We start from the raw sequence: 14,328 nt of genomic DNA, 5'->3' as shown, positions 1-14,328 counted from the left end.
TTGCATACAATCTATTACATAAGAATAATACCTTCGTGATAATAATGTTCCTTTATACGTCTTTCTAGTGTAACGGTCAAAATGAATATGGCACCAATAACCGATACGTGAATATTTTTACATACAACGTCAAACGCGTAATTTTATTTAAATAATTGCCAAACGAACGAAAAGTATTTATGTAAATTCCGTCAACGTCATACATCGTCACCGAATTTCGCGAAAATAATGAAATTATCATTATGGAAAGTGTCTAGAAAAAAATCGCGTTAATGCAACGAAAAATAATGCGTTGTGAAAAAAGACGAGAATACTTCGATAATCGCAATAACATTAATGCGATTTAAATAAACAAAATGGATGACATCGATATTTCGATATAACGATCTTTCGATATAATTAGTGAATGTAACGATTAATATATTGAAAAGTAATGAATACTTTCTTTCTTACACATACGTTTTTACCTACCTTTCAAATAAATATAAATTAATGAAATCTTCCAACTCCTTAGGTTAATCTTTCCATCTTTCGCGTTCACGCACTTCGCGAATAATAAATTTAAACGAATGAATAATTAACGGATATAGATCTCAAGTATGATAAGCTACACGTGCCACTACGAATGCCAAACGAAGTGCCCTCTACAAATGGTACATGGTTGGTATTGCAGATTCAATAGTTTTACTTACCAACATAACATAAAATATTGTAAACGAATAAAAAAAACATGTTTCATTATATTTTTATAGTTATATAAAATTCTATCAAATATCTGACAATATATTTTCATCGATTAATGTAATGTACTATTTCCTGTTATATTTGCGATTGTCGATAAATAAGCTATTCTCTATAAAACAGGAAACTGTACAAATTTACTTCATTGGTACATACTGACATCTGTTTCTACAATAATGTGCGACATGTATAATTACAAAAATCAAGAACTAAAGCGTATTAGAAAATAGGTAGGAAGCTAGGTATTAGAAAATAATTGTTTCATTTTGATTATTTCATTAGAATAAATAAATATCATATAGATAAATAATATCTTAGCTTCTTTCAATCGTATCATTTATTATTACAAAACATAATTTATGCTTCTTAGAAATATACACTTTCTAAAGTCGCTTTATTTCCTACGATAAATTTTTCATTATAGCCACTTATATAGATTTATAGAGATCAGAGAAAATTTATACAAAATTAATATTGACGAAGTCCGCCACGTCTGATAGCAGGTTGCATCATTCTATTGGGTGGTGTTATAGATATATCCAAATAATCACCTATAGTAAACCTGTAATTACATTGTGTATATAATAAATATCAAAATTCTATTTATATCTTTGAGACGTTATTACGATAATAACAACAGGGTTATCATTAAACATACTATTAAAAATATTATATCACAATTATATATAATAGACACACCGTGCTTGTGCAAGAGTTTTATTATCATCTGCTCCTTTTTGTCCCGAACATGTAACACCAATTTCTCTCATTCTATAACCAGAATTTCTTAATTCTGGAGTTACCAAAGAAAAATCAAAATACGTTCCTTTACTCCTTGCATCTGGATTTACTTCCTTAACCAGGCCTGTAATTTCCCTTAAAGTAGCATCCATCCTTTGCAAGCAAATATGAATACTAGGTAATAAAAACTTGTACGAAACATGTATTTCACATAACAAGCTAACGATTCGAACGAATCGGAAACCTACTATTAAAACATAATTATCGTTTTTACTTTACCATGTATATATTTGCAATTCATTGGAAGGTACATTTCCTCTACTGTATTCCATAATATTGTGATGTCGTCCAGTATTGCAGAAAACTCGAAGCAAGAGAGGACACGTCTGACAAAGAAAACAATATAACCTTAACCTCAAATTCTTTCAGATTACAACGATCGATTATATAGTACATATTGCGAAATTTAATTTCAAAATATTAATGAAATATTCTTAAAAACGTGTTTATATATATATATATATATATATATATATATGTGCATGTATATAGATATATATATACACATTCTGAACAATATATTACTTACCTTCTCTCGATCTACCGGCTTTTCAGGAAGCTGCTTTTCATCGACAACCATAGATTCCAATGCCGATGTCATATTTATCGAATAATATTCTAACGAAAAATACTTATTACGCTTCTTAAAATAAAATGTAATAGAACGTTTCCTAAAAACGCGGCAACAGATAAATCGTAGTTTACTGTGTTGTTAAAGATGGCGTAGATGACGTAGTCAATAAATTGTTGATATCGAATCAAAGATCGTTTCGTATTTTCTCGAAAGACGAAGTGCTACGTGATTGGTCTTTTCAAACTTTACTTTTAACAAATCATTCGACACTTTTTATTAATTATTTATATACGTATTTATATATGTAGTATATAATAAAAAAAAATCTATCGATATTACATATCAATAACCTCAAAATAAATGATTGATTCTTTATTAGATCATTATAATTTTATATCATTACGAAGATATTAAAACGCAATATTAATAATATAATATTAATGTATACGATTTATAAACGGTAAATAAATAATTCAATATTAATCATTAAAAGCATCGTGTTCGAACGTTCCAAGCAAAGTACATTTTAAGAATCCACGCTGGAAAGTATTAGGTTAAAAAGATTACGTATTGCGTTGTGGAAGTATACAAGTTGTCGTCGAATAGTAAAAAATAAATGAAGCAAAACAACAGAAGAGACGTGTCTTACAAAAGAAAAGAAAAGAAAAGAAAAGAAAAGAAGAAAAAAAAGAATCACGAGATACGATCGCATTGTGAGTTAAGTATTATATATACGTATATAAATTATATAGGTTAATGTACTCTCATGATCTAACAAATAAGATTATTAAATAACAAAGATCGTAATTAATAATTTAGTTTAAAATAACGTTGTGATAAGGTAATACCTTTTTTATCTGAAATTTATATTAAGCTTTCATTTGATGAAAAAAGAAAAACATTTTCGATATCGAGCTATCGTTTATTAAACGTTCACCGAGAGGTCGACGAGGTTTGCATTTGCTTTTTTCAAACGAATTATCATTAAGAAGCGAACGTGCGGTTTCAAGCACATCACAAACGTGTCACAGAACGCCCTCGGAGAATCCGTTTTATAAATTTTATCTAACAATGGAAGAGAAAAGAAACGAAAGAAAAAATACTTGTTGTTTGTCCGATCATTACTTTCTTACGTACATACTCTTCTTGCTTCATCGATATTAAAATATGATGTTAATATGACAGAGAAAGATATATATATATATATATATATATATATATATATATATGTATACCAAGGCCTAAGTAAATGGCGCATACAATTTTATCTTTCAATTCTTTCTATTTTCTTTATATAATGGTTATATGTATATATATATAATATATCTGTGTATTGGTACAATATGATTACAAAACGTACTGTGAATCCTCACAAATTCTCTTTAATTAAAACGACCGCGCTCGTTCTTTTACCATCGGAAACAATCGAAGAAAACCGAAGATCATCGAATCGTTGCAGTCCGTCGATATGCGTTGATCTGTTATTTACTCTGAACTTTTAGTCTTATTGTTTTTAAACAAACGACAACGCGTGGTACCAACTTTTTTTCGTCTCCTACCTCCTTCTCTTCCTTCTCCTTCTCTTCTTCTTCATCATCTTTTTCTTCTTCTTCTTCTTCTACTTTTCGAACAACTTATTAAACCGACTGTCAAATCTGATCAAAACGTTTACGTGATATATTACGTATTGTAAATATACGTGGATTTTTATTTGACGACGAGAAAAAAGTGCATTTATAAATACGTTTTATGAGGAACGAGTTGTCGCAGAATCTTATGAATAATTACTACGTCAGTCGGAAAAATAGAAATTCTGATTTATAGTCGTGCCGACGGTACCACGTTTTTTTTTTTCTACTCATCCTCTCACATGTGTAGAGTAAAAAAAAAAAAAGAGAGAAAAGAAAAAGAGATTGTGCGAATACGAGATAAACGAATAAAATAACTTCGATGTTTTAACTAGCATGAAACATAATATGAAGAGTTCTATGAAATATTAAATCGTGTAGTTAAGAAATGCGTATGTGTCTTACCTTCTAAAATCGTATTACTGTGATAAGATGCCTTTAATTAACGATTCGATGATTTCCTGTAAACTTTCGAAAAAGTATGTTAGTTCGTGAAATAAAGATAATTTATTCAAATTCAATACTAGTCTATTAATGTGATGTTTACAAAAAAAAAAAAAAAATAATAAAAAAATAAATAAAATGGAACTTAATTTGACACATATGTATATATGATTAGTTTATCATTTTTATATTAAATGTCTAGAGATACAATGTGTTATGTTATCAGTGAATATTTTTGAGACTATAATATATAGTTGGAATAATTTTATAGATTGAAAGGAAAGGTTTAAAAATGGTAAGCAAATTACCACACGAATTCAGAAAATACCAACGTAATCGTAATCAATTAAGGCACATCCTAGAAGAGACTCAACATGCCCTAAAAGCAATTAATTTAGAAAATTTCTTCCCTGGAGGTAAATATTAATTATATATGTTCTTATTTATATCTTTGTGCTATATCTAATTATCTATTGATGTTTCAGAAAATATCATTGAACAGTTACTATCGCCATTAACTTTAAACAGAATTGTACATATTTTACAAAATTCTCCAGCTATAGTTGTATTCGGCCAAGATAATAAATCTAAAGCAGCATTAATAAATAATTTATTTTCTACCGAGGTTTTACCAGCATCTAATGACTTATGGAGGTGGATCAAATTTAGTCATGGTCATACGAATCATGTCAATCTTACATTGGGTCTTGAATACGAAGTTGTGGTAAAATTACAAGCCAATGAAAAACCATGGAGTACAATTCCTATAGAAGATTTGACTAAATCTGGAAATGAAGATATTGTTTGCCCAACGGTGCTCGAAGTTAAACTTGATTCAAATATATTAAAAGATGGCGTTCAAATTTTTGTAGTTCCAAATAACGGAGCAGTGAAAATTCTTGCCAAAGGAACCTTTGGTATTCTACCGATATTTCTTTATGCCTTGGGTGAACAACCTTTATCGGAACAACAGCTAGAAGAATTAAGAGACCTGAAAGAAACATATCCTTACAATCCTGTATTATTTGTATCGTCGCTTGTAAATATTTCATTGGATAGTATTGATGCGGGATTGACAGAATCGGAACAACATAGACTTCAAAGTACGATAACTCCATGCGATTCTAATCAATCTAAAGATAAAGATGATGTTGACTTTGATAAAGTAAATTCTCTTGGATTAACATGGCTAGATCAACTAACTAATTTAGGGTATCTTGGAATGGAAGAATCTGTTGAAGTTGATCAATTAACATGGTTAGTCGGTGGTCAATACGTTAGTACTAGCAATATTATAAACTCGTGCAAGAAAATGGATAGAATTTTATATTTTATTAAAGGTTGTCTTCAAAGTTATCTTGTTAATGCAAGTAATTATTTAAATGAAGTCCATACAACTAGTTTACGTAAATTTATCCTAAGTGCCTTTGATATGGCACGTCAAATTCAGATTACTCCAAGGAGAATACAATATGCTCAACAAAAGGAAAATGAATTGTATGCTAATCTGATGAAAATTGTTAATGATAAGCAAGAAGAATTAATGGAATTAATAGAAAATATTATTCAGGAAATGAAAAATGATATATATCTGTCAACTGGAGATTCACAACAATATCAAAACTTTCCTTTTGATAATAATGAAAGGACAGAATGGTCAGTGACGGTACAAGCAGCCACCTCAGAAGTGCAAAGATTTGTACTCGGACGTTTGCGTGAAAAAGTGGCAAAACAACTTGTAAACTCTGTGAAATGTTTAAGAGAAACATTTATAGGCACTTTACAACGATGCTTATTGAGTTTAGAGAAAAGTTATGATCATGAATCTTCGTTACTAGCTAGTGATGCTTTGAAACAAATACTTTCTGCAGCTTATAATGTAGAACTTCATAACTCATCGCCATCTCTTGTACATTCTTTTCTAGAAAGATTACGACAACTTTTTAAATCTCTTCCTTTGCCATGGGCTCCTACCCCAACCTTGGATGTATCTTGGAGGAGAAAGGTTACTATCGACGTCTTAAATTCTTTATCCGCAGCAAGATTATCAAAAACAATTTCAATGCAGTTCAGAGATAAATTAAAATTGTCTCATGATGCATTTCAATCGGCTCTAAAGTCCCTTGAAAATCATTATTCTGGAAAGTTAGAAAGGACTGAGGAACAAAGGATAGCTATTCGAAAATTCCATGCACCAAGATTAGCTAGATTAGCCTTGGAGTCCACATCAATGACTGATGCTGTTCGTTTTGGTATACCGCATTATGGTAAAGAAATTGGGCGTGGTCAATATGGTGTAGTATTTGCATGCGATGGTTGGGGAGGAGCTCCAGGACCTTGTGCAGTTAAATCTGTTATCCCACCGGATGAAAGACATTGGAATGACTTAGCAATGGAATTTTATTACACCAGATCAATACCAGATCATAAAAGAATTGTGAAATTAAGAGGTTCGGTTATAGATCAAACTTATGGAAGTGGATATGGATTAGGAACTGCAGTTCTGTTAATTACAGACCGTTTAAGCAGAGATTTGTATTGTGGAATAAGAGCTGGATTGTCTTGGTTAGAACGTATGCAAATTGCGATTGATGTCTTAGAAGGAATACGTTATCTTCATTCTCAAGGACTTGTTCATAGGGACATTAAATTGAATAATGTGCTCCTTGATACTGAAAATAGGGCAAAACTGACTGACCTTGGATTTTGTATCACAGAAGCTATGATGTCTGGAAGTATTGTAGGGACACCTGTTCACATGGCTCCAGAACTTCTATCTGGACATTATGATAGTAGCGTAGACGTATATGCTTTTGGCATTCTTTTCTGGCACATATGCGCTGGGCATGTCAGAGTGCCATATACCTATGAACAATTTCATAATAAAGAACAATTATGGACAAGCGTAAAAAAAGGTAAAAATTATGATTTTCTGTCGTTTTATGTTTTTATATTCTAAAGATATTTAAATTTATCTGTTTGTTTGAAAGGCATTAGACCAGAACGTCTGCCACATTTTGATGACGAATGTTGGAAATTAATGGAGCAATGTTGGGCTGGAGAACCTTCTAAACGACCACTACTTGGAGCAATTCTTCCAGTGCTTGAATCTATTCAACAAAAAGCAGAAAGAGGCAAGTCCTTACAACAACTCAGCGAACTCAAGCTACAAGAGAATTCCACATCTGAATCAAAAAATCCTGCACTGGCACTAGCAGAACCTTATAATCAAAGAGGTGCCATTGTTAGTCCACCTCCTGTTAAACGTAGGAATTTTAGAACAGTAAAACCTCCTGTCTTTCACATGACAAATCTTTTTCAAACGAGTGTTTGTTCAAATCTGTATGTGCAAATGCGGGAGTTTTAAATAATTTTAGTAGTTTGACCTGTTAATTAATTTTAAAATTTGATGAAAGTTTCCCTCTTAAATGCATGAGATGTGTTTGGAAAATAATCCATTGTTTTTGCATTCATTAATTTGATATTTCTATAAATAGTATTTTCTCAATACAGTATTAATCTGGCGAATGTGAGTTTATTTATCATGTGGAATGCAAAATACATCTCTTCGTTTATTTAGCTTTATTATTATTCAATGATATTTTTTAAATTGACTGATTGATTATCAAAAACATCTCTTGCCTTTAAATGTGTTATTCGCCAATATTGCATTTCCTATAATAGATATTGATATTAAATTAAAAAAACATAAGCTCTTTCTGTAATGTATATTCGTTGTTGAAAAATAAATAAAGATTTCCTATTTTGTATTAATATTTGCATACTATCATTTGGCCTTTTAATTATCCAATATACAAGACCACAAAATATACGCAAAATGATTGTTTTAATAAATATCATTAAAAAATGTATAATATTCCGTATTAATTTCAGATAACAAATTATGCAGAATTCAAGCAGTTGGATCAACACAGTGGAATTTAAAAAGTTAAAACTGTTAATATATCTAAAGAAGACTAGTTTATCTCACAATCAAATAAAATACTAAAGTTGCATAAACACTGATAGATATATAGTATTATCAATCCTACTTCTATAGTATGATTCTTAACAATTTTATAAGATGTTGAAACAAATGAGAGGATAATCTCTAAAGGTATGTAAAACTAATTTTCCTTAATTTTATATATAATAATATATAGGATAACAAAATTTTTAGATGTAAATAAGAGACCCACAATCTTGTAAATCAAAGATAGATTATCTATATTTGTATGCATGTGCTATATGATAAGTGTTTGATATTTTTACAAAAATCGATTATTTATTAAATAGAAAAAAATATTACTTCAATATATTTTAACGTATTTATCGTTGATTTCAATAAAACATAACATATTACTTATATTTTATAATTAACATCAAAGTAATTGCATGTTGGTAATATAACATTTATATTACTTTTATATATAATTAAGATAATTAAACCAATAAATCTAGATTAATCTTTGCTTTCTCTAGATCATGCAGAAATTTATAAAATTCAGGGATACTCATCTCGATGAAATGGTCTTTTACTCTACTACCTTCATCGAGACATAATTTCAGCTGCAAAAAAGATTTGCCAACTTTGTCTGAATCACTACTTGCTGCAGTTACTGAAAAACAAATGAACGTAACATTACAAAACAAATAATATAATATCAGTATTTATTTCTTTAAGTATTTTAATAATTATACTAATTTTTCAAATAATAAGCATTGTTACTTAAAATGTATATTTTTTTATACTCCTCTAGAAAAAAGAAATATATATATATATATATATAAAACATAATCTCATATAAGCATAACAAAAAATGTAATTAGTCATTTATAATAATTAATAAACTAAACATTAAAATTTTGTTGTTAAATTTATAATTTATAATAAATATTATATTATGTATAAAAGAATTTTCACAATTTATTGCCATCTTTTTTTTTTTTTTTTGAGGTTAATTATTCTTACCACCGAATCTCCAAGATATATCAAGTATTTTATTGATCGTTTTTTCCATTTTCTATAATAAATATTAATTTTTCTGACTCAATAATTTTGCAAATATTTATTGTACATATTTAAAAAGGAATATATAAAAATTTCATAGGAGTGAAGTTAGGAGCAATTCACGACTGTCGGATCAATACTGTGACGTTCCGGAGATACATTAAGACATGACAGAAATAATGATTTATTGTTGAAGAAAATAAATGATTAATAAATCAAATTCGAAGAGATGTATCGTCCTTATAAAATAATATCTCGAGCTTGACAAAATACATTTAGAACATAGAATGGAATTCATTACAATACTGCCATTACAAAAGAGGAATTTTCTTTTATCGGTCGATTGACAAAAAAAAAATAATCTAGTATTATCTTAACTATAAAGCATTCTAGTATTATCTGTTTGTAAAGCAAACATTTATTATTATCGATTATTTATTCACTTTGTGAAATATGATTCGATTGTTATCGATATTTGTTCGATGAAACAGAAATCTAGTATTTCTCATATATATATATATATATATATATATATATATATATATATATATATTATGTTACGTCATTTATTGAAAATAGCAACGAGAAATCTGTATATTAACGAAAATAGTAATTATTCGAGTTTATTTCTATGAAAAAGAAAACTAACGTGTTTACTAACCAAAGTATAAAAAGTAACTAGTTCGAAGTCTATCAAAACATCGAAGTACTTATATTACCCTCGTCCGTAATAACTTAACTTTGAACGAGTGTACATCTTCCAGCAATATTAACTTATTTGATATTAAAAGAACGAAAGTCATTAAAAAATCGTACGATCTTTAATTTAAATATTAAAATGAGATTTTGTCCATTAAAATCAGGCAAGAATTATACTTTGGTTTATCCTTGATGTAAACCATTATAAAAACAGCGGCTATGAACAATTTAAAAACCACAGGATTAAATTACAATTTTAACGAAGTCTGCCTTGTCTTTCTACGAATAATAGAAAGAAGCTTTCTTTTGGTAAAAATGTACGTACATAAAATACAACGTTTCGCGTTATCGTATTTACTAAGGCGAATGTATAATAGAATAAATGAGAATTTTAAAAGTATAAATATTCCTTTAAGAAAAACAACTGTTGCAGTATTTTATAACATTGGAAGTAACAATCATTTGATTTTTATTTGTTTTGATCTATATAATCAAGGATTATATATATTTACATAGACACACAACCATACATATTGAAAAACAAAGACTATATTTTCAATATCGAAATATATAGTATAACAATTATAGCATTTTCTAATAGATTTTATTTGTTAATTTTTCATCAGTATCCTTTTCTTTTGTTAATTTTTATTGATAATGAAATATACACGTACATACATGTATATATGTACGTGTGTATATTTTTATTTATATACACATATATATAAATATAAATGTATTTAAATTTATAAATAAATATTTTAGCATGAATTTATTTCATCAAGTCTATAAAAAAATTAGAAATTTCTAAATGATTTTCCTCTATCTCGTGGAACTGTTATCCATAATTTGATTTATGCATGCTCTGTCTTGTAGAGGCGTGGTAGTAGTTCGATCGGACGCCATTTCCTTCGAAATCGTTGATAGTAATTGAACGACATTACGTGCGATTGAATTCGTAGTTCTAAACTCGAACTAGTTAGAATTTAATTTTATCGCGATATCGATTGCCAATAGGATTTTAGAACGACGCACGGAAAATAACAATTTCGTTGAAAAATACGTTTACATCTTGTTTTTCCTTAGTAGGGTTACGGAAAAAATCGAACATCATTATAGAGGTTATTCCTTCATGAAGCGATTTTGAATACCAAGTAAGATCATTTTCTTTCAATTTTTTGAACGTTCATCTTGAACGCTTGATATATCAATGAAGAAAAATATTAAAAAAAAAAAAAAGTAAAAGTAAGAAAGTAGGTAAAGGAAAAAAGCAAAAATTAAAAAAAGATAAATCTTTTTTCTATTAATTTCAAAGTCTGACTAACTAATATGTATCAAGTTACCTAATATGTCAGTGGAGGATTAGTGTTTTCACCCCTCGAAGCCAACGAAGCCAATATCATGTCTCGTACCTAATGGCTAGACTACGTATATAAATTCGGAGATATACCAGCTGACAGGGAACTCTTAATTACCAGGAAGATTGATGGATTCGCCTGGAACAAGGATACTTCGCCCAAGCAGTAATATGGACGACGTAATATGGATCTACTATTATTCGAGTACCAAAAATGGCAGAAGATGGATCTGACCGCATGAGGGCGGTTCACTTGTTTCTGTTATATAAGTCTTATACGTATTATATGATCTCAAACGTATTTGATTTCGAGTCTTTATCTTGTGCTTTGAATAACGCCTTTAGCTTCTATATATAGATTTTTTTCTCTGATATACCTGTGTGTTATGGATCCTCTTTTCGTATGGTTACCGAGTATTAACGGAGTATAATTCTATCTACTATCAAGGACTTCTACCAACAACGAAGAGACAGGTTATATGATCTAGCTAGTATGGAAGCCTTTAGTGGACCAAACGTATATATGATATTGTGAGAACGAACTTTATGGTGTAGGATAAGAAATTCTATATCCAGATTCATGTTCTCTGTGGTAAAATTCTCTGTGGTGTACTCCGATAGACGTATTTATTCTCGGTGTCTCAAAGCTAGTAATATTAGAGAGAAAAATATGACAAACGCTGTGATGTATATCCGTCGTAAACAAATAAATAAATATTTTCCTGTTTTTGATTAATTCCCTATCATACAAATAATATTATTTGACTTTTTTAAATTAATGTATATGTAAGAAAATGCAATATATTTAAATTTTAATGAGTTTTTTTAACAAATATGTAATATTTTGTATTAATTTCAGATAACATATGAAGTTTATTCCAATCGACGTAGTGAAAATTCAAAGTTATTAATATGTCCGGATAAAATACTACAGTTAAGTAAAATACTGAAGTTGCAGAAACGTTGATTCAAAGTAACCGATGTTTAATAATTTTATAACATGTCGAGGTAAATGGAGAAACAGCCTCTGAGGGCATATGAAATTAGTTTCTCTTATATATAGTAAGCGGGTAAAAAGAATCGTACTTTTTAAAAAATAAAAAAATAAAAAATATACGATATAGGCCGATGCAATAAACGTATTTTAATTTCTTTTAAAATTCAATCTAAAGTCAATGTTAATTAATACCGAGAAAAGTAATATTTGCACAATTTATTTCTCATTACCTTCAGATAAAGTACGTAGAAAGTAGATAAATGTATTCCTTGTGCAACGTTCTGATTGGCTGACCTCGCATCTACTACGTTGATCAAATTCGATAATGGTTTAATGCATAAATTCATAGACGATTTCCCCGGTTAACTTCCTTCAAATTAATCTTGCATAAATTCTGTCAGGGGTATGGAGTAAAATGTTCGCCATGAGGAAAATCGGTTAACTTGAAAGAATACAATTTGCTTAGTCTACCGATCAATTTTCCGCATTAATTTTACGCTTCGTATTTCCATCATTTGAGTTATTAAATACAGTTGGACTCTCTCAAGGGAATAAATGAAACGTAATTATAAATAATTAATATTTGCACGAGCTAAATATTCGAGCTTCTAACTCTACTCGTATGTAATTACGTGAAAGGTTGTTAGAACGTTGGAAACGAAGCATATAAAGTAACTAGTTTAACGATGGCTTTGCCTTTGAAAACGTAGCTAATGAACGTGAACGAAAGCCTTACGATTACAATTGGATTTGTGCTTTGGAACGGAGTATTAATTATTTTTGAATATTTTTTACCACAATGCATCCATTATCGAAATATCTACAAACGGTTAAGCACCATCAGTAAATTACAATTTCGTCGATGAATACATTTCCGCTTTGTTCTTCCACATGATAAGTTTACGAAAAGCAAATGGAAAAAAAGAAATGAATATCGTTGGAAGGTTATATACTCCTTTATGGCGGGAACTTTAAACAACGAAGCTCAAGTAAGTAACACTATTTTCGATAAATCTTTTGGTGGTCCGTAAATACGTTCGAGATAGTAACGAAAAAAGGAAGAAGAAGAGAAAGACAATAAAAATGAAAATAAGAAAGAAGAAGGGAGCGAAAGAAAGAGGGAGAAGGAGAGGGAGAGGGTGAGAGAGAGAGAGAGAGAAAGGGTGAGAGTAAGGGTGTGAGAGGTATAGAGGGGAAGGGAGAAAGAAATAAGGAAGCTAGAAGGACGAGGGTGTTTCGGAAACCGTTAGAAACTAATAAAACTCGTACTGTGCGTCTGTAATAGAGATTACCTGTGTACGTATGCGCGTTTATGTGTCTTGTACGTGTATTGACGCCCAACCACAAGTGACTTATTGCCGTAAGAAGCAAATTTGCGAAGGAAAGGTTTCTTCGCTGTTAAGGCGTTATAAATTAGGAGAGAGAAACCTGACAAGGATATCGACTATAGTCGTCTATTCGTGGTATAAAGGTTAGTTAAGGGAAGATAAGAATCTTTGAAAAAGAGAGAAAGAGAAAAAGAGAAAGCAATTCTAACCTTTAATTCCCTTGCCACACACACATACACACACACACACACATCAAATACATTCCTCTCCCTCATATTCATTTTATTTCGTTCTTTTTACATTGACATGACTTTTTCATTACAAAAAGTATTAACTTTGATATAGCCTTATTAAAAAAAAAATTAAATAAATCGATCAAGATGACGTTCTATCCGACTATATAAACCATTAAGAGCAATTCGACTTTTTTATCTTTCTTTCTTCGATTGATATATTAGGTCTATGTATCGTGTATATATATATATATACCATATGGTTTTATATATACACATATATATCTCTAAAATAATACATATCAGTCTGTCAAAAAGTTCCGAGACTGGATTAATAAAAAATAGGGAAACGTTAAGATGGCGGTTTCGACGGTTCGGATGTTCTACATAGACTTTCCCAACTCGAGTACAACGCACAGATTGCTCATACAATCTTGAGAAACTCAGAAAAGTTCTTCTTTGGGATGTTATTTTATTCATATATCACGGATTTCTTTTAGCTACACGACATGCGT

General features: G+C 29.7%; 3 protein-coding genes across 8 annotated transcripts; 1 reads left to right on the top strand and 2 right to left on the bottom strand.

Annotated features, from left to right (window-relative positions):
* Positions 1–1,060: 1,060 nt before the first annotated feature.
* On the bottom strand, positions 1,061–2,362 carry LOC127065185 (histone deacetylase complex subunit SAP18). The gene is made up of 4 exons (XM_050997197.1): positions 2,072–2,362; positions 1,762–1,868; positions 1,441–1,635; positions 1,061–1,303 (listed from the first exon to the last, which is right to left on the bottom strand). The coding sequence occupies exons 1-4, from the start codon at positions 2,141–2,143 to the stop codon at positions 1,210–1,212; spliced, it is 468 nt and encodes a 155-aa protein (XP_050853154.1). The 5' UTR covers positions 2,144–2,362; the 3' UTR covers positions 1,061–1,209.
* Positions 2,363–2,567: 205 nt separating this feature from the next.
* Positions 2,568–8,819, top strand: LOC127065152 (dual serine/threonine and tyrosine protein kinase-like). Of its 6 annotated transcripts, XR_007781955.1 has the most exons (6): positions 3,403–4,223; positions 4,460–4,604; positions 4,674–7,103; positions 7,179–7,322; positions 8,083–8,305; positions 8,671–8,819. XR_007781955.1 is itself a non-coding variant. In XM_050997136.1 (5 exons), the coding sequence occupies exons 2-5, from the start codon at positions 4,481–4,483 to the stop codon at positions 7,553–7,555; spliced, it is 2,865 nt and encodes a 954-aa protein (XP_050853093.1). In that variant the 5' UTR covers positions 3,403–4,223; positions 4,460–4,480; the 3' UTR covers positions 7,556–7,963. The 6 variants fall into 6 exon arrangements, 5 of the variants coding, with proteins under 5 accessions (XP_050853090.1, XP_050853093.1, XP_050853092.1 ...); XM_050997136.1 differs by lacking the exons at positions 8,083–8,305; positions 8,671–8,819 and having other exon boundaries at positions 4,674–6,638; positions 6,705–7,103; positions 7,179–7,963; XM_050997133.1 differs by lacking the exons at positions 3,403–4,223; positions 8,083–8,305; positions 8,671–8,819 and adding an exon at positions 2,568–2,829 and having other exon boundaries at positions 7,179–7,963.
* LOC127065186 (COMM domain-containing protein 7-like) lies at positions 8,503–9,489 on the bottom strand. Its single transcript, XM_050997198.1, has 2 exons — positions 9,161–9,489; positions 8,503–8,807 (listed from the first exon to the last, which is right to left on the bottom strand). Exons 1-2 carry the CDS (start codon positions 9,207–9,209, stop codon positions 8,632–8,634), a joined length of 225 nt encoding a protein of 74 aa, XP_050853155.1. The 5' UTR covers positions 9,210–9,489; the 3' UTR covers positions 8,503–8,631.
* Positions 9,490–14,328: the final 4,839 nt, after the last annotated feature.

The sequence above is a fragment of the Vespula vulgaris genome, chromosome 7 (assembly GCF_905475345.1).
Source record: "Vespula vulgaris chromosome 7, iyVesVulg1.1, whole genome shotgun sequence".
Classification (NCBI taxonomy): domain Eukaryota; kingdom Metazoa; phylum Arthropoda; class Insecta; order Hymenoptera; family Vespidae; genus Vespula; species Vespula vulgaris.
This window is presented reverse-complemented; position numbering and strand designations above follow the sequence as displayed.